The sequence below is a fragment of the Galeopterus variegatus genome, unplaced genomic scaffold (genome assembly GCF_000696425.1).
Source record: "Galeopterus variegatus unplaced genomic scaffold, G_variegatus-3.0.2 Scaffold15, whole genome shotgun sequence".
In the NCBI taxonomy this organism is placed as follows: domain Eukaryota; kingdom Metazoa; phylum Chordata; class Mammalia; order Dermoptera; family Cynocephalidae; genus Galeopterus; species Galeopterus variegatus.
In genome coordinates, this window is record NW_007726126.1 from 775,564 (window position 1) to 799,012 (window position 23,449).

Sequence of the window (23,449 nt, forward strand, 5' to 3'; positions counted from 1 at the left end):
GCGTGCCCGAAGGCCCGCACCGCCTGCTCTTCTGCCAGCAGTTGGTGCGCTGCCTCGGCCGCTTCCGCTGCCCGGCCGAGGGCGAGGAGGGCGCGGTGGAGTTCCTGGAGCAGGCCCAGCAGGTGAGCGGGCTCCTGGCGCAGCTGTGGCGAGCGCAGCCCGCTGCCATCCTGCCCTGCCTCAAGGAGCTGTTCGCCGTCATCTCCTGCACAGGTGCGTGTGCAGCGGGGCGGGCCCGGCGCGGTGCCTGGGCTGGCGGTGGATGTGTGGGGTCTCTGTGTGTCAGTGCCCGCCCGGCCGTGCGGCATGTGTGCGCAACGGGCGGATGCCCGGGTGGGTGACTGTCGTGCCCTTTAGTTTAGTTCGTGAGGCTATGCTGAGCACCTCCTGTGCGTCCTGTCTTGTGGTGGGTGCAGGAAGGAGCACGCTGCCTGATGTGGTGAGGAGGACACGCATCCATCTGGCCGGAGAGGGCCTAGCAAGCCAACAGGATGGGGACTCATTATGGCCTTTGGCTTGATGCAAGTCCTGAGTTTTGAGACAGGTAGCACTTGGCAGCAGGGTAAGGTTTCCTGGGCAGGCAGAGGTGAAGGTCTGGCGACCTCATGGAGCCTGCAGTGTTAAACTCGGCCCTTATACCTGGGACAACAAATTTTGATAACTAAATGCGCTGTCTCACCTCTGGGCCTCTGTGTAGTTCCACCTGGAGTGTCTTCTTCCCCCCGAGTCCACACAGCACTGTTACCTTTTCTGGTTAGCTCCAGTGTTACCCCTTCTAGAGGTCTTGCCCATACACCCACAGTTGGGGGTTAGCACTTCATCTCTGCCCAGCACAGGACTGGGCCCAAAGCAGTACCGGTGAAGGTTTGTTGAGTGAATAAATTAACATGGAATCAGAGGCTGAGGCTGTAGGAAGAGAGGTGGCCATCCGCATGTGCTCTTTGCACAGCCTAGTTCCTTGACAGCATCGGGTGGTGGAGGAGGGGAGGGGCCTGCTTGCCCTACCAAGCTCAGCCCAGCCTCCTATTCCAGAGGAGGAGCCGCCGTCCAGCGCCCTGGCCAGTGTGGTCCAGCACCTCCCATTGGAGCTCATGGATGGTGTTGTCCGGAACCTCAGCAATGATGACAGTGTGACAGATTCCCAGATGCTGACTGCCATCAGCAGGTGAGGTGCTGAGGGCCGGGTGGGGGTGCTGGGCTAGACTGAGTGTCAGAGAGCCCAGGCCCTCAGGCTTGCTCAGTCATCCATCCTTTCTTGAGCCGTGTTCTGTGCTGGATCCAGCCAAGCCCTGGCTGGATGGGGGACATAGAGAACCCTGCTGTAGTGATACTGTCAGGTTAGGTACCAGCTGTGTGACCCTGGACATGCCAGTGACCCTTCGGCCTCAGTTTTCCCCTTCGCAAAAGCAGAGTGGGTGGTGGTATAAGAAGTTTCAGGCTCTCACGGGGTGGTATGAGAAGGCAAAAGCACTTTACGATGTGCTTTCTGAGTTTCACGAATACAAGGAACAGAACTTGGGTGCTTTTCAGCTCACAGAACCCTTGCACATCCTCCACCTCATTTGAATGTCATCATACCTGTGATCTAGCTGCACCTGCCTGTCCGGTGATCCTAGAATATATCGCCTGCCCTCCTGCCTGCAGGCTTTTGCCTGTGCAGGCCCCATCCACCTGGCATGCCTCCCTCTGCCACTCTTTCCATACCCATGTGCAGATCCACCATCTCAAAAGGCCTGCTGGGATTCCTTGTCTTTAGCGGGTAAGAGTGTGGGCTTTAGAGGTAAGTTGCCTGAGGTCAAATCCTGCCTCTACCACCTCTTGCCTGTGTGACTTTGGACAAGTTACTCAACCTGTCTATGCTTCCATTTCCTCAACTAAATGCAGTATAATTGATCCCATCCTAAAGGGTTGTTGTGAGGATTAAATTGGATGAAATGAGATCGTTCCTGGAACAGCCTTGGGAGGGAGGTTCTATCATATTCTCCATTTCTCCAGAAGAAATTGCAGTTTAGGGAGGTTAAGTCGTTTGTCCCAGACACATAGCTGGTGAGTGGTACAGGGGTATTCAAGCCAAGTTGGTCTGATTCCCCACCCAGTGTCCTTCCTACATCTGCTGGCCACCAGCACACAGGTGGCCCAGCCTCCAGCTTGGTGCCCCTTCTGCTGTCCTAAGGCCCTCCTTTGGGAAGGACAGCCTGAGCCTGCCTTTCCCTGGGACCTGGCAGTGAAACTCCATGCTTCCCAATTTGTTGTAGTGGGAAATGCAGGGAACCAGGGACTGGGGGTACCTGGGGTTGAATCTCAGCTCTGCCATTTGCCAGATGTGACTTTGGGCCGGCATTTAACCTCTCAGAGCCTAGAACAGGTATAAACTCCTAGGACGGTGGGAAGGGATTAAACGAAGTGATATTTGTCAAGAGCCTGCTGTACTTATACTGGGGGTTGACAGATATTTGTTTCCTTGCATCCTTCTCCTGCGCTCCCCTGCTCCCAGTTCCTGTGGCCTGACTCTGTCCATTATAACATTATGGTAAACCACCCTACTGGCTTTGAACATTAAAACTCTATAGCACAGAGAAAAGAAACAGGCTATGTATTCAGACCTGGTTCAGACACCAGCTTCTCCCATAAGCCACAGTGAAATCCTTGGCAAACTATATACCTCCCTAACTTCAATTTCTTTGTCTATAAAATGGGGATGATGATGCTGCCACATAAAGTCCTGGTGAAGATGAGGTGCTTGATATGTAAACATTTGTGAGAGGAATATGGTGTTTGCCCCAGAGGCTGCCACCCATGCTCTGTTGGGGCCCATGCTTCAGACTGTGTCGCAGCCCCAGCATCACTCCTGGCTGGGCAGCAACTCCTTGGTCACTCTGGCCTTCAGGCTCTTGGGGCACGTCAGTTGGCTGAGGTTAAACTGCTGGGGCTTGGGCTCAGGCGTCCCCTCACCTGTGAGAGGGTATTATTGATCCTGTTTTACAGGTGCAGAAACCGAGGCAGGGTATCTTAGGTCATGGGTCTTGTAGAGGAATCACTTGCCTGCAGAACTAGAGCCCCATCTGGGGCCGGGGGATGAAGGTCAGGCGGGTACACCTCCCCACGGCAAAGAGCGCTGGGTGCTTCCAGGGCTGAGCTGGAGCTGAGCCTGACCCCGTTCTGCTCTCACAGCTCCTTCCTCACATCCCCCCCATGGTGGCCTCTCTGGTCAAGGAGGACTCGAACTCGGGGACCAGCTGCCTGGAGCAGCTGGCAGAGCTGGTCCACTGCATGGTGTTCCGCTTCCCAGGCTTCCCAGACCTGTATGAGCCTGTCATGGAGGCCATCAAGGTGAGTGACAGTCCCTTACTTGTCCCTTGCCATGTTCTGACACAGGTGCCAGTGTGGGCCTTCCTCAAGGCCGTGCTGTGGGTTGGTGGCAGCCATCTATCATTTGGTCCCTGGCTGTCTCCTGTCACCTCCCCAAGTCCACCATGTGCTTCAGGTACAGTGAGCCACCCACTGCTCCCTAGACGGGTGGGTCATCCTCTCATATTGCTCTGAGCCTTTGCTCATGCTGTTCTCTCTAACTGTAGCCCGTCCCTTGTTCTGTCTAGATAGCTTCTCCTTATCCTTTGAGGCTCTGCTCAAGTGTTACCTCCCTCAGGAAGCCTTCCCTGATAACTCACAATACCTACACCCCAAGCCTCCGACAGGCTGGTTCAGGGCCTCTCTGAGCTCCCCAAGCCCTGGTGCATCCCTCTGTCACAGGTTGTCACTGTCTGTCTGTGTTTCTATCTCCCCCATCAGACTATGAGTACTCCAGAGCAGGGATTGTTTATACCTGTTCACATGTCTTTACTGATGCCTGACTTTGTTCCAAGGTCAGGCTGGGAACTAGGGACCCAAATGAGGCAAACCAAAGTCTCCTCCATTGGGGAGCTTGCAGCTTGCAGCTCCTCAATGTGGGAGTGACAAGAAGCCCTGACCTAAGTAGCTTATGAAAATGTCTTTGAGGGTTGGCCAAAGAGCAGTGAGGAACCAGAGGAGGGAAAGATCTTTTCCAGTTAGGAAAAGATGCTACACAGAAGAAAGGGTTTCTACACCAGGCTTGATAGGTTGCTAGGATCCAACAATAACTAACGTGTAGATAGTGCTACATTTGACAGTGTTTTCCTGTATTATTTTTTCTTCTGGTGCTCACAAGAAACCTATGAAGAAGACTTTGTTATTTCAGTGTCATAGATGAGGAAGTGAGACTTGGAGGAGTGTGTTGACTTGTAGTGAGAGACCTAGCCAGGGCCCCAGATGGCTCAGCCCTTCCCCGTTGCTTGATACAAAAGGTAGGTCTGAGTGTGGGTAAAGATGTCTCAGTAGGCAGCCCTTCCAGAACCTCCAGTCTGACTTCCACTTCTGCAGCATAGATAACCCGAAAAGTATCTCACTACAAAACATCTAGAAATGCTCATTAAAATATAACAAACATCTTTTTAAGTACATAGCTGAGCTTGCAGGAAAGTAAGAGGGAAATCCCCAGGGGCCAGAAAGGAAGAGAGAACTGAATTCCAAGATGGTGAGTGAGAACTGATGCTCTTTTGCCCTGACATGGGGATGGAGGAGGGGTGAGATGGCCACCTTTGGTCACCAAGGGGCTTTAGTGGATGGGGATGGGAGGTGAGGCTTCAGGCCTGTGCCCAGCAGGGAACTGGCACTTAAAAGCCCACTGAAAGCCAGGACCCAAGAAAGGCTTTACTACTAGCAAAAGAATGATATAGAAAAAATATATACATAGTCCCAAATAGGCATCAAGGAAACTTTTCTGGCTTGATCTGGGCTCTGGATTTGGAAACTTATCAGTAGCCTGTTCTCATGTGGGTTTAGGGGTTCAAATTTAGATAATCTTTGGGGTTGTGGGACCCCCAAGCTTAGATACTAATATTAAAAGTGTTTATAAACTTGCAATACCTGGTTGAACATAGGGTAGAAACATAGCAAGCCATAAAGAAAGTTCTGAAGATGAATTTATAATCCAAAAATGACAAAAAACCACAAAGGGACAATCCATCATGAGTGAGAGTAGATAAAACGAACAAAACCTCTGGCATTTACTTGGATCTTTTCAGTTTTTCAAACTTCACATGAGAAAGAGTTTTTTATAGAGTTAATTTACAGCAGAAGGGGCTGCCCTGACAGGTCATGTGCTCCCTGTCACTGGGGTGGGTGAGTGGAGGAGACAGGACTTCTACTTGTTGGGGATGTTACCCAAGGTTTTTGGCATCAGAAGGAGGGTAGATCAAGAGCTCTGAGCTTCTGGGACTGTTCTGTTTCCTGCTCGATTGTGAGCTGCTGGTGAGCAGGGACCATGTCATTTTGATCTTTGTCTTCTGTGCCCAGTGAATGTCTGTGAGTGAATGAATAGAATGTGATCACAACATGACCTTAGTGAAGAACACTGTAATATGGGAGTGGACAAAGAGGAGAGAGCATGGCCTGGTACTGGGCACAAGAGAAGTCCAAGATGAGTGAGACCCAGGCCTTGCATACTCAGGGCTGACAGTCTGACCCAGGGGACAAGATAAGTCCGCAAATACACCAGTCCTTGCAAATGTACCAGTAGATGTGGAGAGTTAGGCTTTATAAGACAGGTATGGATAGCATAGGGACCCCACTTGAGAAGATCCTGGAAAGCATCGTAGGGGATATAGGAGTTAGACCTTGATGGATAGAGACTGGCAAGAGAAGGACACTCCAGATGAGTCTGGGAAGGGCATGGAGGTGGGGATGTGCAAGTCCAGTTGGCTGGTAGTGTTGTCAGTGGAGTGCAGGGGAGATCAGAAGAATCTCAGCACAGTGCCTTGAACCAGGCTGAGCCACTCTGCTTAATCCAGTAGATCTGGGCTTCTCAAATGTTTCCAGTGAAGTACGTGGTATCAGAGGTGGGGACTTACCCAAAGTACCCTCACGTGGCTCAAAGTTTCTCCACAAATTCATTTTTATCTCAAAGACTCAAGTATATGCTTCAAAATTATAAACACTTGTTTTAATATAAGCATATTTTTCTTCATTGAATATTGGAGAGTATAACTCCAGAATGTGCTACTTTTATAATGTGGCTTTGAATACCTCTTGGCACAAGCCAGTTTGAGAGGCAAGACAGCAAATTATAGGACTTTATTGCTTATAAAATTTTTTCACACGTGTTCTATAAGTACATCCTTGTTTGTATACATCTTCCTTTGTACATAAATTCTGGAAAGTTCTCTTAGATATATCAGGTTATGGCAGTTTCTCTGGGAGCTGTGGTCCTTTCCAAGGTAGCCACTGTATGTAAATTTCCAATAACATTAGGAGCTTGAGAGTTTGGAATTTGGAAGTTTTTGTTTTATTTTCCTAAGAATATGAAGTTACCTTCTTTGGAGAAAAGTGGCATTTGATTTTTTTTTTCCTGGTGTGGATATTTTTGCATCTTTGTGCACGTGCATGTGTGTGTAGGGTTGTGCCTATTTCTGTCTTTTTGTCTTTGTTCATGTTGTGTGAGGTGGCGGGAGGTCGGGGGGATTGGATAGGGTGTAATAAGAAAAAAAAAAGCGGGGGACTAGGAGAGAAGATACTGTGCCTGTATCTTCTTATCTGTCCTCTGGCATCTCCTTGGGTTTGTTTTACTTTTCCCCCCTTATCTGTGAGATATGACTGACCAACCTGATAAATGATCTGACAGTGATCCTGGTAAATGCACAAGCAAAATATTAAACCACTGCTGAGCATGACCTTCCTTGGTAGCCAAAGGACGTGCACTGGGGAGAGAAGGGCTTTGGGTGCTAAGCTGGTTTGAAGCTCTGTGGAGCTTTGGACAGATCTAGGGCATTGTGCTCAGGATCTGGAAATAAGAATAGGAACTGTTGTGAATGTCGCTTAAATCTTTTAAATAAAATTATGTTGTGCTTAGGTATTTTTCTTTAAAATATATTGTTGTTAGAACTTGTGCCTGGTAATATTCTTTTAGGGACAGCTGTTTAATGTGACAAAGGATAATGAGTGGGAAAGCATGCTAATCCCTGAGCCCGTGACCATGGACCCATACCTCACACCCCGGGGTCCTCCCACCATCCTGTCTGTAGGATCCATTTCCAGGGGGGGTGACTAATTCTCTTGAAAACTGATTCTGCAGATCTAAAAGTAGAAGGTGAAAATGGAAACGTCATTGTGTACAAGCGCCTTGAAAGTATAGAATGCCAAACTGATATAAGGTAGGAGTATCCTCACTTGATAGACGAGGAAACTGAGGCCTAGGAAGGTTAACTGACTGAGGCACAGGCTCCCTGAACACAGCCAAGCATCTAGTGAGGACAAGAGTCAGGGCTAGAATTGAGATCTTGACACCCCTGGATGTGGGCAAGGGCTGTCATTGCTTAGCATCTATTATACCCTGGGCTCTTCTAAGAACATCCAGATTCTTCACTTATTGCCTGTATGCCCCTGGACAGTTCTTTTCTCCCTCTGAATCTTAGTGTTTTTATCTATAAAATGGGAATTATACCACCTTAAGGCAGTCATGACCCATAATAACATATAGAAAGCCCACATGTTAAGATGAGAACCTGGGATGAGTTTGTAAGCAGGGAGCTGTTGACACACATCTCTAGAAGATTTGTAGGGCAGTGTGTCAGGGAGGCTGTGGGGTTGGCTGTAGTCCAAAAAGGCTTCCCAGAGGAGGTGATATCTTCCGAGCTGACCCTGGTGCCCGCCATCCTGCCTGCATGTTCCCTTCTCAGGACCTCCATGTTCCCAATGAGGACCGCATCAAGCAGCTACTGGGGCAGGATGCGTGGACCTCCCAGAAGAGTGAGCTGGCTGGCTTCTACCCCCGGCTCATGGCCAAGTCCGACACGGGAAAGATTGGCTTAATCAATCTGGGCAACACGTGCTACGTGAACAGCATCCTTCAGGCCTTGTTCATGGCTTCTGAGTAGGTGCTGCATTTGAATTCCCTGTCTGTCTTGCTTCTCTCCTTTGGTCTCTTTGGTGAGAGGTAGAAGGGGTGGGGGTTGGAGAGAGTGGGCCTTGCTTTGTGTTGCTGGCATGATTCCCTGAGGTCTGTGATACATGAGGGCAGGTGAGAGGCCCCAGAGGGCCTCAGGCTGTTGCCAAGGCAAAAGGTGAGGACTGGGTGGTAACTCAAGGTGGGGCTTCAGGGGCTGGGCTGCAGGGGAGTGGGTTTGCTCTGGGTTGGTCGACATTACTGGCTTTTCTCCTAGAGTCCATGGGGGTGGATTGTGTTTTCGAGAACAGAACTGCCACTCACCCTTGTATTGGACGTCTCTCTCTCTAATGAAACACATACCATCTTTATTGTCTGTGGCTACCTGTCCACCTACGGCTTGCTTTAAAATCGTTCAGCATTTCAGCTTTGATTCAGTGAAAGTAAGCTTTGCTTCTGGCTCATAGGATGACTTCAAGTCAGTTTCTTTTCCCTGAGCTTCAGGTTCAGGAGGAGGAGGCTGGAGCTGATCTCTAAATCTTCTAAGGTGCTGCTACTTGTTCTTCTCAAACTGTCTGGTGAAGGACTATTTTTTCTAATTTTTTGTTTTGGGCCAGTAAAATACAACAAAATGATTACCAGAAAAATAATCATGTGTTTGCATGGTTGTAATAATGTTAAAATTCTACGCAAAAAACTCTAGTGCTCACTGAGTTTCTGAACTTACCTTGTTTTAGACTGGCTCAGTGGACCACACTTTGAGTAGTGCTGTTCTGTGCAGTGGGCTTAGCTTAGCTTGGAGAAATGCATGACTGGGTCTGCCCAGAACTGCTTGTGAGAACAGGTGCTGAGTTGAGGCCTGGGAATTGGCTTGTTCCAGGGAATGTGGGGGTCAGGAGTGGCTCCTTCCCATCTCTGATAACATCAGACCTTTGTCACCAGGAGCCAGTTTACTCCCACAGTGTCCTCTTCTTCCAGCATCTTCCTCACACTGACCCCTGCCTCCCTCATTTGAGGTCAGGGGAATAACACAGGTGGCTTTAGGGGCAGGAGCCCTGAGCAGGGCCTTAGGATGTTTGAATCTTTGAATCCTGGAGTCACGGGGTGTCAGAACTGGAAGGGACTGCAGGGGTCCCCCTGTGTTGCCCTTCAGAGAGCCAGGCTGTTGAGGTACAGAGGTGAACAAAACAAATCCCATCTCTGCCCTCATGGAACCCAAACCATCCAAACCAAGGCCATTGCTACGCTCCTGACCTTAGACACTCTGGGCCAAGTCGTTCACTTGCTCCTCCTCCCTGGCCCCTGGCGTCAACTTGAGCTAGAATTATCTGTTCTGACTTCGGCCTGGAGGCTGTGGGTTGTTTGTCATGTGGGTGTGTGACAGCTTCTTGGGTGCCCTTGGCTTACAATGGGTACTCCTGCTTTGTTTTGAAGCTTCAGACACTGTGTGCTTCGTCTGACTGAGAACAACTCACAGCCCTTGATGACCAAGCTGCAGTGGCTCTTTGCCTTCCTGGAGCACAGCCAGGTGAGTGCAGGGGTTGTGGGGGCGGAGTGGAGAGGGGGCCAGTCAGGCCTCTGCACTTTCACCCTTGCCTTCGCCAGGACCTGCCTGCATCTGGCTATAAGCTCCCCCTTGATGGAGTAAGCTACTGGGCCCCTGTCTAGGCTGGCACAGGTTTGTGGGGCCAACAGGGCAGAAGAGGGAGTGGCCCCTTGAGCTCTGCTCTGTGCTGTCCAAATCTCTCCCTTCAGAGAGCCAGGCTGTTGAGGTACAGAGGTGAACAAAACAAATCTCATCTCTGCCCTCATGGAACTGAAAGCCCTTGGCCAGGGATTCTGCAGGTCCCTGTGTGGGGGCACAGATGAGTGAGCCATAGTTCCTGACTCGTGGAGCTCAGTCTGGTGGGGAAGATGGACCTGCATATGACAACTGTTGTGCTTTAACAGAGGGAAATGCAGTGTGTTGTGAGTGGGGGTGGGGGTGGGGTGGGGGCAGGTCGACGGCCACTCTGGAGCAAAGGCGTGGAGAGAAAGTATAAGGTGTGTCAGGGAAGAGCAGGTTCCTAGAGTATTGTTCATCTCCATGAACGTGACATCCTGTTCACAGGCTGCGTGGACTTGTGAGATGGGCTGGGGTCAGGGACAGTTAGGAAGTGGGAGGACCTCAGTGAGGAGGCCGGGAAGTTTGGGGAAGAGACCCAGGTAGACTCTCAGGCCTAGCATGCTGCAGAGCTGGGTGGTCAGTGGCCTCCTGATCCTGACCTTGTCTTACCTGCCTCATCCTAGCGGCCTGCCATTTCCCCAGAGAACTTCCTCTCTGCATCCTGGACACCCTGGTTCAGCCCCGGCACCCAGCAGGACTGCTCAGAGTACCTGAAGTACCTGCTGGATCGGTAAGGGAGGCTGGGGGCTCCAAGTCCAGAGAGGGCTCCTGGGGGAAAGCCGGACACTTCTGAGCTGTATCGACTCTTCCTGGCAACAGGAGTGCTGCCTTGCACTTGTGGAAGGCTTGGGGAAAGGGCTGTGTGCTGTGAGTGTGGGGCTGGGGCTAAGTGCGAGGGAAGGTTGGTGATGCTGAATTGAACAGTGACCTCTGTGGGGAGGGGTCACTGTGCCTACGTGTGCTGTGTGTGGATCTTCGACACTGCCCTGGGGGCATGTGCACATAGGTCCAGCAAGTCTTTACATACTGTGCTGGTGTGCCTGCGTGCAGGTGAGTGCAGTGTGTGCTGGCTCCTGCGTGGATGTGTGTTAGCATGCCATTAGGTGCGTGTATGTGTATTCCCTGTGCAGACTCCTGTGTGCCTGTGTCTGCTGAGGAAGGTAGGTGGGCATGAACAAGGTGAGCGGACCCATTTGTGAATACACAGACCCTGTGCTCTCTGCTTCAGGCTGCATGAAGAGGAGAAAACAGGGACAAGGATCTGCCAAAAGCTCAAGCAGTCCAGCTCACCCTCCCCGCCTGAGGAACCCCCTAGCCCAAGTTTAACCGCTGTGGAGAAAATGTTCGGAGGCAGGATCATTACTCGGATATGCTGTCTCCGCTGCTTCAATGTCTCCTCCCGGGAGGAGGCCTTCACAGACCTCTCTCTTGCCTTTCCTCCTCCTGAACGCCGCCGCCGCCTGGGCTCCGTGATGCTCCCTGCAGAGGACATCAGAGCCCAGGAGCTCCCCCCAACATCCCGAGCCCAGGTCCCAAGCAGGGTGGGTCCTCGGAGGCAAAGGAAACTCTGCATCACAGGGGATGCACCCCCCACCATCCTGGACATTGAAGGCCTGGACTCCCAGGGAGCTGGGGGGCAGAGCACTCAGGAGGACAAGGTGGAGAGGAAGGAGGAGAGGAAGGAAGCGGGAGGAGAGAAGGAGGGATTGGAAGTAGGAGAGGAGGAGGAGAAAGAAAAGACCAGGGAGAAGGAGGGAGAGAAGGAGAAAGAGGTGGAGGAGGAGAAGAAGGAAGCTGAGAACAAGGAAGAGAATGACGAGGACAGCCCAGAACCAGGGACCCACAGGGATGCTGCCGCCCGCTCTGCAGAGCAGCTGTGTGGCCCAGAGGGCTCCCGTTCTGTCTTGGACCTGGTCAACTACTTCCTGTGCCCTGAGAGGCTGACAGCAGAGAACCGCTACTACTGCGAGTCGTGTGCCTCCCTGCAGGATGCCGAGAAGGCAGTGGAGCTGAGCCAGGGGCCGCGCTACCTCATCCTGACGCTGCTGCGCTTCTCCTTCGACCTGCGCACCATGCGGCGCCGCAAGATCCTGGACGATGTCGCCAAGGCTGACAGCAGAGAACCGCTACTACTGCGAGTCGTGTGCCTCCCTGCAGGATGCCGAGAAGGCAGTGGAGCTGAGCCAGGGGCCGCGCTACCTCATCCTGACGCTGCTGCGCTTCTCCTTCGACCTGCGCACCATGCGGCGCCGCAAGATCCTGGACGATGTCGCCATACCCCTGCTGCCCCCCCTGCCACTGGCTGGTGGCCAGGGCCAGGCCTATGATCTCTGCAGCGTCGTGGTGCACTCTGGAGTGTCCTCGGAGAGTGGTCACTACTACTGCTATGCTCGAGAGGGTGCTGCCCGCCCAGCCCCTTCTCTGGGAACTGCCGATAGACCAGAGCCCGAGAACCAGTGGTACCTGTTCAATGACACTCGGGTATCCTTCTCCTCCTTCGAGTCTGTGAGCAACGTCACCTCTTTCTTCCCCAAGGATACAGCCTATGTGCTCTTTTACCGGCAGCGTCCTGAGGAGGGGCCCGAGGCCGAACTGGGCTCTCCCAGAGTCCGTGCGGAGCCCACCCTCCACAAGGACTTGATGGAAGCCATTTCCAAAGACAACATCCTTTACCTGCAGGTGAGCAGACCATCGGGATCTTTGATCTCCTGGGTGGAAGGGAGTCTGGTCCCAGTGCAACCACTGGCTTTAATAAGTTATTGCTCCTCTCTTCAAGTCTCTTCCTTTTTTTAATCCATCCATCCAGTGCTCAGTGGATGGAACTGCTCAGTGCTGGAAATATATTGGTGGCCTAGACAGACATAACCCCTCATTTTAGAGGAACAGACACTAGATAATTAATCATGCACTTATTAAGTAAGTGTGCTGAAGGAGTAGCACCTCCTACCTAACTGTGCCTCTGACTCTTTAGAGTCAAGGATGGAATAAAAATATTTAGCAACTGGAACATCAAGCGCTTTGACTAGAGGGATGGGGACTAGCCATAGATACCTGGAACAGCCATGGCAGGACCTGTGGATGCTGGCACCTGGAGTAGGTATTTTGGGTGGGCACAAATGGGCCTGTTGTTAAATTCCTGCCAGGCTATCCAGGTGGAGGCGGGGTCAGTGGTTAGGAGTCTGTGAGGCTGACCTCATTTCAGGAGGAAGAGCTTTCTCAAAGGCAGATTCCATTCCTTGTGCCTGCAGAGGTGGGGAGCTAGACAGCCGAGTTCAGGAAGCTGGTGGAGATGTTCCTGTGTGATGTGGCATTACCATCAAAGTCCCCAGACCTGCTGCTTCCTGGTGCCCTACAATCCTTGTCAGCTAGTCACAGTGTAGTATGAATGAGTTCTTTTCTTCCAAGGGACTGGAGTTTTTATTGGGATGAGGAGGAGAGATTTTGAAGCCTAAATGGTAGGGTGGAAGGATGGGTTCACCCTACCCACCCTGCCACTAAGCTGCACTGCCTCAAGGACAGAAGCTGTGGTTCCTGTGTATCCTGGCCCTGGGGACCAGAGGAACCACTTAGAAGTGTTGTGCTGGGTGGCATTGGGGGAGGGAGTGAGGGAAGGACTTTGGCTCAGGGTCTGCATTTTAAGTTTCCTCCCCTGCCCTCATCTTTGTTCCCAGGAGCAGGAGAAGGAGGCACGGAGCAGGGCAGCCTACATCTCTGCGCTCCCCGCATCTCCGCGTTGGGGGAGGGGTTTTGATGAAGACAAGGATGAGGACGAAGGCTCTCCAGGGGGCTGCAGCCCAGCAGGTGGCAATGGTGGTGACTTCCACAGACTGGTCTTCTAATGTGAACCTTCACCTGGCCTGTTCCCACCTGTGTGGAGGTTGGCACCACAGCCAACCTCAGGGGAGGCCTTGACCCTGTCCTTCTGGGAGCCCAGGTCCCAGGCCACGCTGCTCTGTCTGAGAGGCTGTGGAGGCAGGCCCAGTCCTGATGTAGGCCCTTCCAAGGGCAGGAAAGATGGAGAGGGAGCCTCTAGGACATCGGTCCTCTGCCTGAAGGGCACACAGAGACTCAGATATGGAGGTGAGACCCAAGCCCCTTAAACTGGGCCTCAGGCCCTCATACTGGGATCAGTCCCATTAAGATTTTACACCCAAGTGTCCTGGTTAACTGGAAGCAACTTCGATGGACACTCTGGGCTTTGCCCACCCCAACCCCCACTCACCCCCCTAGCAGCTACCTGTGCTGGAACCTGATTATGTTCAGCACACAGGGCTGCACTTCAGCTCTAGTATGTTGCCAGCCATTTCCCTTCCTTCTCCTTTCAGACAACTGTTGCTCTGTAGCATGAAAAGCACAGCGGGATCCAGGCCCTTGCACAGAGAAGGGGGCTGTGTGTCACCTCTTGTTTCTCTGAGGGGTTCCAGAGGCCTTGCAGGGATGCCTGCCCCATGTGTACCAGCTCCTTTTACCTGTCTCCCTTCCCGCTCACCTTCCTCAGTGCCTGAGATGCCACCACTTGCACCTCCTTCTGGTTTAGGCAGAGAGTCCTTATTTTACTTCAGAGATGTGTGTTTCTCATGAAGCCATTATCTGATCTGAGGAAGCTGGCTGGCTCAGCAGCTCTGATCAGTTGGCCATTATTGCTGCAAGAGCAGCTGCTGGAGGGCCGGGTGGTCTGGTGAAGCACAGATGTTGACTGCATCGTGCCCTGACACTGCTGTAGCCCCTTCTAAGTGGAGAGAAGAGACCCATGTTCTCAATCAGGAATAAAACTAGGTTCTCTGAAGCCTTTGAAAGATGTCGTTCTTCCCCAGTGGCTTTGATGTCTGCTGTAACTGGGCCCAGGCTCCTTGTTGGTAAAGAGAGGTACATGCCTGCCCTCAGGGACTTGTGAGAACACAGCACAGAGGTGACAGCCCTCAGTACTGAAGTGTTGTGTAACTAGAGGTGTGGACTCACCTACCAGGTGGGCCTGGCACTCCAACAGCTAGAGATTTTACAGACCCTGAAGATGTCCAACCTCAGGGACTTGTGAAAGTGGGCCAGTAGGCACAGTCTCAGAGACCGAGTCACTCCCAGAATCCATCTCTAGACTCTCCTGTAAGTGTGCCTTCTAAGATGAACTGGCAGATGCTAGTCAATCTCCATTCTACAGATTAGGAAAACAACAGATTCCGAGATCAGGAGGATTCATTTTTGCCCTCAGCCAAGAAAAATAAGCAATTATGTCTTATTAAAGTGAAATAGTGCAGACTGGCACACCAGCGTTCCTGGGATCATTCCAGAAACAATTCTGAAATGATTATCTTGTCAAGAATGTGTGTGAGTTCCATGCCCCGGCCCCTTTAGACAAAACAGACACCAGCAGCCTTCTCTGGTTGAATTTCTAATGGACTTTATTGTCGTCCTGCTGCAACACCATAGTAAAAAGGGACCTGCAAGCTCCAGGCCTGTACCATGTGTCACCACAGCAAAAACATGACCCACTTGAACACTGTTTCCCCCCACCCACTCCCAGACCTACTCACAGGATAAATATGTTACAAACTTTTTTTTTTTTAAAGAAAACAAAATAAATTAATAACTTAAGTGATTAGGCACCAACAATGATTTGAAAAATTAAATGTCAATTTTAAATGGTAACAAGACAATGACTTAAGATTGGGCTTCTTCTAGCCCATTTTCTCTTCCTGACAAATAGCAACAACTCTGTGAGAAACAATTCTAAATTTCAAGACACAAGTAGCCAACGAATACAAGAACACACACCACCAGCTATCACAGGACAGCCTGAATCTCCAGTGGGCAGGCCACAGAGACCTTGGTGAGCCCCAGAAAAATGGCCCTCTTCAGAGGGGCTTTAGAGCCCAGGAAGTTAGCCTCTTCCCCACATTTTACAGATGAAGGCCTGGACGGAAGAAGTGCTAATTTCTCTCTGGTCCTACACCCTTGCAGAGCTCTAGCAAAGGGGTGTGGGTAGGGTTGATCAGGCTGAGACTAGCCCCAGGTAAAGGGGCCAAAGGACAGATGAGAGTTGAGCCCATGTGCCAATAACTTCAGAATGGTTGTGCTTCTGTCCTAGGAATAGGGCATATTTTAATGTTTTCAAATGTACAATTCTCCAAAATCAAGCTGGGGAGAGGACTGGGTTAATTGGCTTATGCTCTGGGTGCTTTTGCTCCATGCCAATCCAGGCCTTGGAGAGAACTTACAAGGCAGGGAGTTCCCTCTTAAAGCAGATGAGCCTCAGCCATGGAAGGGACCTCAGAGACCATCTCATCCAACCACCCGTTTCACAGACAAGCAAACCAAGGTCCTATGGAGACACCATTTTCTTTTCTCGTTGTTCATTTAGCTTTTCTTTAACCTTGCAGAGGGTGGAGCTGGACGTGGGTGAAGAAGGCTCCTTTGGAGAGCCCCAGGCAGGACAAGTCCTGTGTGAGTTAAGCTGGCTGAAAAGCATCCCCATTTTGGGCTCTCTGTCCTTGCCAGGCCACTAGGAGAGGTGGACTCTGTCCCACGGATAGGCCAATGGACCAATTCTTTAAATTGAGTTCACTTTACCCTTTGTGGGGAGAGGTGGGTACATGCTCGACACAGCTGGTAGTTTGGGGTTTGTGAACCAGAGAGCTCTACGTTCAACAGGCCGATATCCTTTTCTCTTGTCCTTCCTTCCCTCTTTACCCCCACTTCCACCTGAGGGTTGTGGTAGTCACGGGAACCAAGAGTTGTAAGGAAGTCTCCTTGGGATTAGAGTTGAACACCTCAGTCTCTGAAGACTCCATCCAGTTTCTTTCACATCCTGGGACATTCAGAACATGCTAACAGGTTTATGGCACCCTGGGGTCAACAGGGGAGGCTGCTGGAAATGGAGAGCATCAACACCTGGGCCCACTTGTAGTCTGCTGGGGGCAGACGGTTGGCAGTGGCTAAAGGTCCATCTGCCTGCCATAGAGACCCCTTGTAGAGGGCTTTAAAGAGAAACAGGGCTGGGCATAGTGAACCAGCACCCTGCAAACGGGTGCAGCCACAGCCACCACTACTACTACACCTGTGGGAACACTGAGGCATGGCCCCAGCACTTCTGAGTGGCTGGACACCCCCAAAAGTCTTTTGTTCCATAGCACGAGGCTTTCTAAATATCTCCCTCCTCCTTCCACTGGACCCACATCCTGTCCTCCTTCCCTGTAATCTGACCTGTCCTCCTCTGAGGCCTACCTCAGGCACCTCTTCCTAGGAAACACCTTCCCTGATCTCCACCTCCTGCCTATGGCGCCAGCCTCCCTGAGAAGTTGTCTTTACTTCCTCTGCACCCCATCAGCATTTTATCCTCCCTTGTGACCGTCACCACTGTCTTGTGTCCTTGTCCTTTTCCTCACCTAATGTGACCTTCTCTAGTTCAGGGACAAGTTCTGATTAATTCCTGTGTTCTCAGTGCTCAAGTCCAGGGCTTGGCCACAGCAGCCATTAATAGATGCTCCTTGAGTTGATTTGAACTGATGCTAGGAGGAGAGGAGCTTCTGTTGAGGAAACAACTCCTCCCAGGATGGGAGTTTGTAGGGAATGGCCAGACCGTTGGTCTGGTGAGGTGTGCATGCTCACAGGAGCTGAAAGGGAGTCGCAGCCACCCGCATCAAACATGGTGGGAAGTCCTTTTTTTTTTTTTTTTTTTGGTGGAAGAAGGTCTTTTCGCTCCAGGGTAGGATGAAATATTTGATCTGCCCTGGGACCTCTGAGACTCTTGAAAATTTGGTCAAGAACCTTCAACATAAACAATTCAGATACCCCCTCCCTAGGCTTAGGAGAAAGAGCCTTGGGCAATGCCCTACCTCCTACCCTGCTGATCTGAGGTCCCTGCAGCCAAGTTTGAGTCCAACATGGCACCTGGAATGCTAGAGAGCAGCAGAGGGTGAGATAAGCTGAGAAAAGACCGTGGACCGGTCTTGTTCCTGCCCTGGGCCCTGAAACAAGCTGCCAGCCACACCCCTATGTCACCCTCGAGGCTTGACTCTGCTCCACTTTCTCCCTGATTCTGCGTTACCTGCCCTCCTTTCATCCTGGGGATGGCCTCCTGTCACATGCCAGGCACATGGCTTCTCCCACCCTTCATGTTCTGCTCCATCCTGTGTCCCCTGCACGGCTGTGGGCACTGCACTAGGTTACCTCTGTGCCCTCCGCTGCTACATGCCCACCTCACAGAAACTCACTTGCTGCACCATCCCCACTGTGGCCTCTGCCCAGCCTGTTACTGTCCCAGGGTCTCTGTCAGTCCCTGTATCACCTCCACCCACACCATGCTCCCTCCCTCCCATCCCCACCCCCTGTGCTGGCACTCCCACGGCACATCCAAGCTTCTCCAGCATGGTGTGGGCCCCTCCGATGGTGTTGGGGAAGAGGACTATCCTCTGTCCCCGAGTGACCTCATCAGAGAGTGGCAGAATGATCCTGTAGCTCCAGAGTTCTGGGACCCTGACCCCAAGTGTCCTTGTCACCCTAATCTCCTGAGCTCCAAGCACTGTTCCTTCTTGTTCTGAGTGCCCATCATCATCAGCTTTCCCTTCTTCTTGTCCTCGTCCTTCTGCCTCTCCTACTCCACAGTAGCTGCCCTGCCATGGCCTTGGCCTGAAAGTAGGGGACCCTTGCAGGTGCTGATTGCACTTCTACACTGGGAATCCGTTTCCTTTGCCCCTCAAGACCACCTCTGATCTTCCTTCTCGACTGTTTCATCTTTTGGTGGCATTGCTTCTTGACTGCCAAGAAAAACAGGGATGAAAAAGTCCATGTCCACTTTGGTCTGCTGGTCCTTGGCTCTCTGGGTCAGCAAGACGACTTGTCTTATTCTGGGACTGAAAGAGAGGTAGCCCAGTGGCCAGAGGGAAGAGGGCTGAGGGCTAGGACCAAATGTGAGGTGTAGAGTCTGGCTCAGAGCCCCAAACCCTCCCTCCAACCATCTGGTAGACAGTCAGGTCTACAGGACAGGAAGAGGCTGAAGGATGCTTTTTGGCAATAGCTCCTAACTAGGGTGATTGAGGAATGGCCATTACTGATAAAAATCGCAGGTGGGCCCCGAGTGGGCAGAGGAAGTGCCTCGATCAGGGGAAGGGTTCAGGGTCCCTGATGTCAAGTGCTTTGAAGGCCAATAGTGGCAGAGGGGAGAGGAGGTGGGAGGGGGGCAAGGAAGAGGAGGGATGGGGAGCCAGCTCTGGAGACCTGGCCCCTCCCTGGGCCTGGAGGCCCTCTTGTCACAGCTTGGCGCCCTTGGAAGGCTCCGAGGACTGCCGCACGTCTGTCCACTCCTGCATGGTGTTCTGCAGGGCCTGGGTCTTCTCCTTGTCCACCTGAACATAGTCTACCTTCTCGTCGGAAGTGACAGATGATGTGGATGGCTAAGGGGACAGAGTGGGAAAGCAGGAATGGCTGTGAGTTACCAGGAAGGTGGGGAGGAGGAAGAGGAGTATGGGCTCTTCCTGAGTTGTCTCATGGGGAGAGGAGAGGGGCCTTTGCCTGACACTTTGACCGGCTTCAGGAGCCTGTCTTCTTTTTCTGAGTGTGGGCTGTATAGCCTGAACTACAATGATCTCTCCTGTTGGATGCAACAGCCCTGCCAGCCCTTCTTATTTCCCAGCTCCTAGGAGGACCCAGGCTCTTCTTGGCCTGGTGGATGGTCCAAGCCTTCACCTCTGCCTCTGCCCACCTCCCTCTGGCCATTTATCCAGGGGAAGGAATTTGCTGGGGACCAATAAAGCCACAGATCTTTATGTGTGTCCCCTTGGTGACCCTCACATCTACCCTGTGAGAGGGACTATGCTGAGGTGGAGCTCCCCACCCTGCTGCCTAGATGAGCTGGCTAAGTGTGCTTCCTAGGCAGATGTTCCTAGGCCCGAAGTGCCTTCCAAAGGCCACTGTATCAATGGCAGGGCTCTGGGACACATCCAGACAGAAGAGCTCAGGACAAGAAGGCAGGATCCCTGGGTCTTAGATCTGTCACTCATTCACTCTGTAACCCTGAGCAGATCAGGCCTCTCTATGTGCATTCGTTTGCTTATCTCTACACCAAGGGGATGGTTTGACTGATGAGGTTCTAGGGACCAAGGGTATCTGTGCTCTGAGAAAGGAGGAACAGGAGCCTCTAAGACCCAGAGTAAAGCACAGTCAAGTCATAAATGCCAGGTACTGGAGAGGGAGGGAAGCTGAGTGCTGCTCTTCAGTGCTGGAGGCACCTGGCCTCCATACTCTCTCCCCTGGGGCTCAGAGAGCTCTGACCCCCCACCTCCAATCCAGATACCTTGCGGTGGGGACTTGGGGAGCTTGGCTGGAAGTCCAGGGCCAGATAATCGACGCTGCCAGTGCTCTTCTTAGGTGCTGGACTGTTGGTGCCACTGGGAATGGGAGATGCAGACACCGGGTTTTGCTATCACAAGGAGGAAAAAATTGTTAGTGAGTTTAGGAAACAGACTAACTCACCACCCACTAAAACAAACCTCTGGAAATAAGAGCTACTAATTCACTATTGCTGTTCATGTTGTTTAAGACAAAGATAAAACTATGGTTCAGAGAAGTTAAGTGATTTGCCCATGGCTGCACAGCTGGGGAGTGACGGGAACCAGGTCTGTTTTCTGACTCCCAAACCCGTGCTAATCCACACACAATGTTGCTTCCCCTACAGGGCAGCAGGCCAGATCTCATCTACACTCTCTCCTGAGAGGCCCCAGGGAAGGCAGCACATTTTCTTTTTGTACTGGATGGTGGAAGGTTTTTTCTGTTGCACTAAATTGGCTGCTCTGAAACTCCCACCCTGGCCTAGAGTGGGGAAGTCACAGTACAGCAGCTTGCTCCTTCATCCAGCTCCTCAAGATGTGAGCAGAGTCACCTGCCTCCAGGCTGCACAGAACCTCTGTTCCTTCGGCAGTTCTTCCAGTGCATGCTCTCAGATTCTGTCTCCATCCAGGCTCCTGCTCTAGAAGGGTACCACCTTGTCTAGGGCTTTCCTGAAGTCTTATTCTAATGAAAAATGTGACAGTCCTATGTTTTCATTTTTGGCTGCTTGACTAGTTATTGGTTCATTTGTTCTTTCAATATCTATGCAGCAACTATCAGGTACTGAGCAGCTATGCCCTTTCCAATTAAAATCTCAGACAGAAAACTTATGCTCTGCCTGTGTTTATACCTCTATTATGGCTTCACCACAGTGAGTTATGTACACGTGTGTCTCCCCACTGCTGAGACGACACCTCCAGCACTGCTTTTCCAAGGGCATGGATTGTGCTGCCTGTGTCACAGTCATGAGAGAGAGGCTGGCCACCTCTGTTCTTTAAGACTGAGACTTACGTGGGGGCAGTACTATATCTTCCTTATATCTAAAGATAACTTTCACTGCTTGATACACATGTGCTCAAGAGAGATTTGTAGCAGGAGACTAAATACAAATAATGAAAGGAATCTCTGGGCTGAGGTGAGTTAGCTAAGCTGGGAAGTGGGGAACTAAGAGGTGGATCCCAGGGACTCTGATAGGAGTTATTCCAGTGAACTCCAAAAGACTTACCATGGAGACGTAGTTTTCTTCGCTGTCTCCTGAGTCCGTGCTCGTGATGCTCTGCGTGGAGATGGGGCGGCAGTACTGGGAGGAGCTGGAATTGAAGGTGTGGCTGTTGTGGGAAGAAAACAAAGTTAACCCTGGGGAAGCCACATGGCTGCTGTTGTCTTTCTAACCTCTAGCTGGGCCCTGACCCTCACAGACCCAGACATTGGCCATCTGAGCTTCACCTTCCATTATCAGATTAAGATCTGACACAGTGCTGGTATGTATAATTTCTCCCCTTTACAGATGAGGAAACCAAGCCCCAAGAGATCAAGAGACATGATCAGCTAATGACAGCATGAACATCAAAATCCACCTGTCCTGACCATTCCACGGAAGGCCAGCTACCATTTCATTCGTCTACCCTAACAGCCCAACTCCAAGCTCCTGGTTCCAAAAATACTCACTTGGCCCTAGACCAAGACTTGGTGATAGGTGATTTGAAGGGGAGCTCATCGATGACGGTGTTGTTTCTCAGGTCAAGTGGTGTTGGCTTTGCTGGAGCAGGAATAGAAAGTCAGTAATCAGAAAGCAATACCACCACCACACATACACTTACATATAACACACATGCATATTTATAAAGGTCTTCACAGTCATTCCAGTTTTACATAGGGAAACTGAGGCTCAGGAAGGTTATGTAATTGCCCACGTTGATAGGCCTTGAAGTCATGTCTTCAGATTCTAAATTATATATTCTTTCCACTGTATCTACGGTAATTGTATTTTCAGAATCCAAAATGGGGACATGTGGTCTGACAACACATTTTTCTCCTCAGATTTATGACTTGATATAAAAACAAGAGACCGTATTTGAAATGGTGAGAGTCACCATGACTACTCCCTGTTGCTCCTAGACAGGACTATGCAGCCCAGTGGAGGAAGGTAAATGGCACAAGGCCCTGAAGGGTTCAGTTCTACATGCCAGGACTTGGATTCTCTGCTGGCCAGACCCACAGGGGCCTCTCTCTGCCCAGTCATCCTCCTCCTCCCTTTGTATCACTGTTGCTGATCTCAGGCCAGCAGAGTGTGGTAGTGTCAGACTTGGAACTAGAACTCCAGCACTTCTTCCTGGTCTACACTGCAGGGGGCACAGATCTAACTTTACTGAACACCTGTTATGTATGAGAGTCATTTCTTCTAAATAAACCCAGGAGGCAGGAATTACTATCCCCATTTCACAGATAAGAAAACCAAGGCTCAGAAAATTTAAATGATTTGACCAAAGTAACACACCACAAGTCCACCTGGATCCCTAAGCAAATGCAAATAGTCCCCAGCTATTGTCCAGGGGAAAGAGTGGACTTACCTTTCCGGTCAGGTTTGAGGTTGCGGTTAACAGGGGGTGGCTGGATCTCACTTCCTCGGCTGGGGCCTCGGTGCACAGGAAGGGCTGTGGATGGGTAGCCAAGCGAGTCAAAGTGATGGGGCCCTGGGCTCATGGGGATGTAGACACTTTGGGAATTATCACCTGCTCGTTCCATAGCCAGCAGGCTGGAGGAACCTGGATTCATGGGCACATAGTTGTCTTCAGAATTGGTGCTATCCGATCGGCTCACAACTGTTTTCCCTGGCTAGAGAGAATGAAAGAAATATAGCTGTCACCAGCAAGAAGAAAAAAGGGGGTGAGAATTTATATCAAGGCAAGAAAAGTCATGTCTGGGTTAGCTATACTTTGAAGCTACAATGAAGACCTCGGGAAGACCAAGTATGAAAGCAGAGTGGGAGGCAGGAAGAAATGAGGTCTGGAAGTCCTTTCTGGCTTTCATGGCCCCTTGGGATCCACCTATAATTTGTGATAAATCTACAGTATAAGAAATCCTTGCTGGCTGGGTCCACTCAGGTTTCTGGAAACCTGAACAAGGCAGAGGGTAGCACAGGCCATGGACTGTGTAGGTTTGTGTTGGTTCAGGACCTGCCCTCTACCTCAAATCCACTCAGTGTTTGTAGGGCAGCATCTGAGGCCCTGATCAGGGCAAGGAGCCTATTAAGAGTCTCGGCCCTGGAAGGTGAGGTCTGGGGCCAGCCGTACTTCCCCAGTTCAGCTTTTAGTGTGCCTAGGGCTGACTCCAGGTACGTGGGTGACCACCATGCTGCAGCCACAGCTGCCACAGACTTGTGCAACACCACAACTCTGGCGACAGCCTTCTTCTACCTCCTGCCCTGTCTGCCCGGACATACAACTAAGCTGCTTCTGCCTTGGTTACTTAATTTTCACTGTTTTGTCAGTGCACCCTCAGTCAGGCCC

General features: G+C 51.3%; 3 protein-coding genes across 5 annotated transcripts in view; 2 read left to right on the plus strand and 1 right to left on the minus strand.

Moving 5' to 3' along the window:
• Window positions 1–1,290, plus strand: part of LOC103585270 (ubiquitin carboxyl-terminal hydrolase 35-like) — a 2,414-nt gene extending 1,124 nt beyond the window's left edge. Inside the window, exons 3-4 of the mRNA XM_008566174.1 lie at window positions 3–213; window positions 1,033–1,290. Coding sequence (XP_008564396.1) covers window positions 3–213; window positions 1,033–1,169 — 348 coding nt within the window. The 3' untranslated portion in view covers window positions 1,170–1,290. The remainder of the gene's footprint in view (window positions 1–2; window positions 214–1,032) is intronic.
• Window positions 1–14,882, plus strand: part of LOC103585175 (ubiquitin carboxyl-terminal hydrolase 35-like) — a 22,137-nt gene extending 7,255 nt beyond the window's left edge. The window contains exons 1-7 of one of the 2 annotated variants that reach the window (XM_008566078.1): window positions 3,082–3,330; window positions 7,752–7,945; window positions 9,392–9,485; window positions 10,247–10,353; window positions 10,852–11,562; window positions 11,732–12,302; window positions 13,295–14,882. In XM_008566078.1, the coding sequence (XP_008564300.1) occupies window positions 3,193–3,330; window positions 7,752–7,945; window positions 9,392–9,485; window positions 10,247–10,353; window positions 10,852–11,562; window positions 11,732–12,302; window positions 13,295–13,462 (1,983 nt within the window). In that variant the 5' untranslated portion in view covers window positions 3,082–3,192 and the 3' untranslated portion in view covers window positions 13,463–14,882. Of the gene's footprint in view, window positions 1–3,081; window positions 3,331–7,751; window positions 7,946–9,391; window positions 9,486–10,246; window positions 10,354–10,851; window positions 11,624–11,731; window positions 12,303–13,294 lie in introns of those variants that run through there. The other variant, XM_008566085.1, reaches the window with a different exon arrangement.
• A 114-nt stretch (window positions 14,883–14,996) lies between these two features.
• GAB2 (GRB2-associated binding protein 2) overlaps window positions 14,997–23,449 on the minus strand; it is a 61,515-nt gene continuing 53,062 nt past the window's right edge. For both annotated transcript variants that reach the window (XM_008566097.1, XM_008566104.1), the window contains 5 exons: window positions 22,511–22,775; window positions 21,609–21,699; window positions 21,166–21,268; window positions 19,909–20,034; window positions 14,997–19,009 (listed from right to left, as the gene is read on the minus strand). In XM_008566097.1, coding sequence (XP_008564319.1) covers window positions 18,866–19,009; window positions 19,909–20,034; window positions 21,166–21,268; window positions 21,609–21,699; window positions 22,511–22,775 — 729 coding nt within the window. In that variant the 3' untranslated portion in view covers window positions 14,997–18,865. The remainder of the gene's footprint in view (window positions 19,010–19,908; window positions 20,035–21,165; window positions 21,269–21,608; window positions 21,700–22,510; window positions 22,776–23,449) is intronic.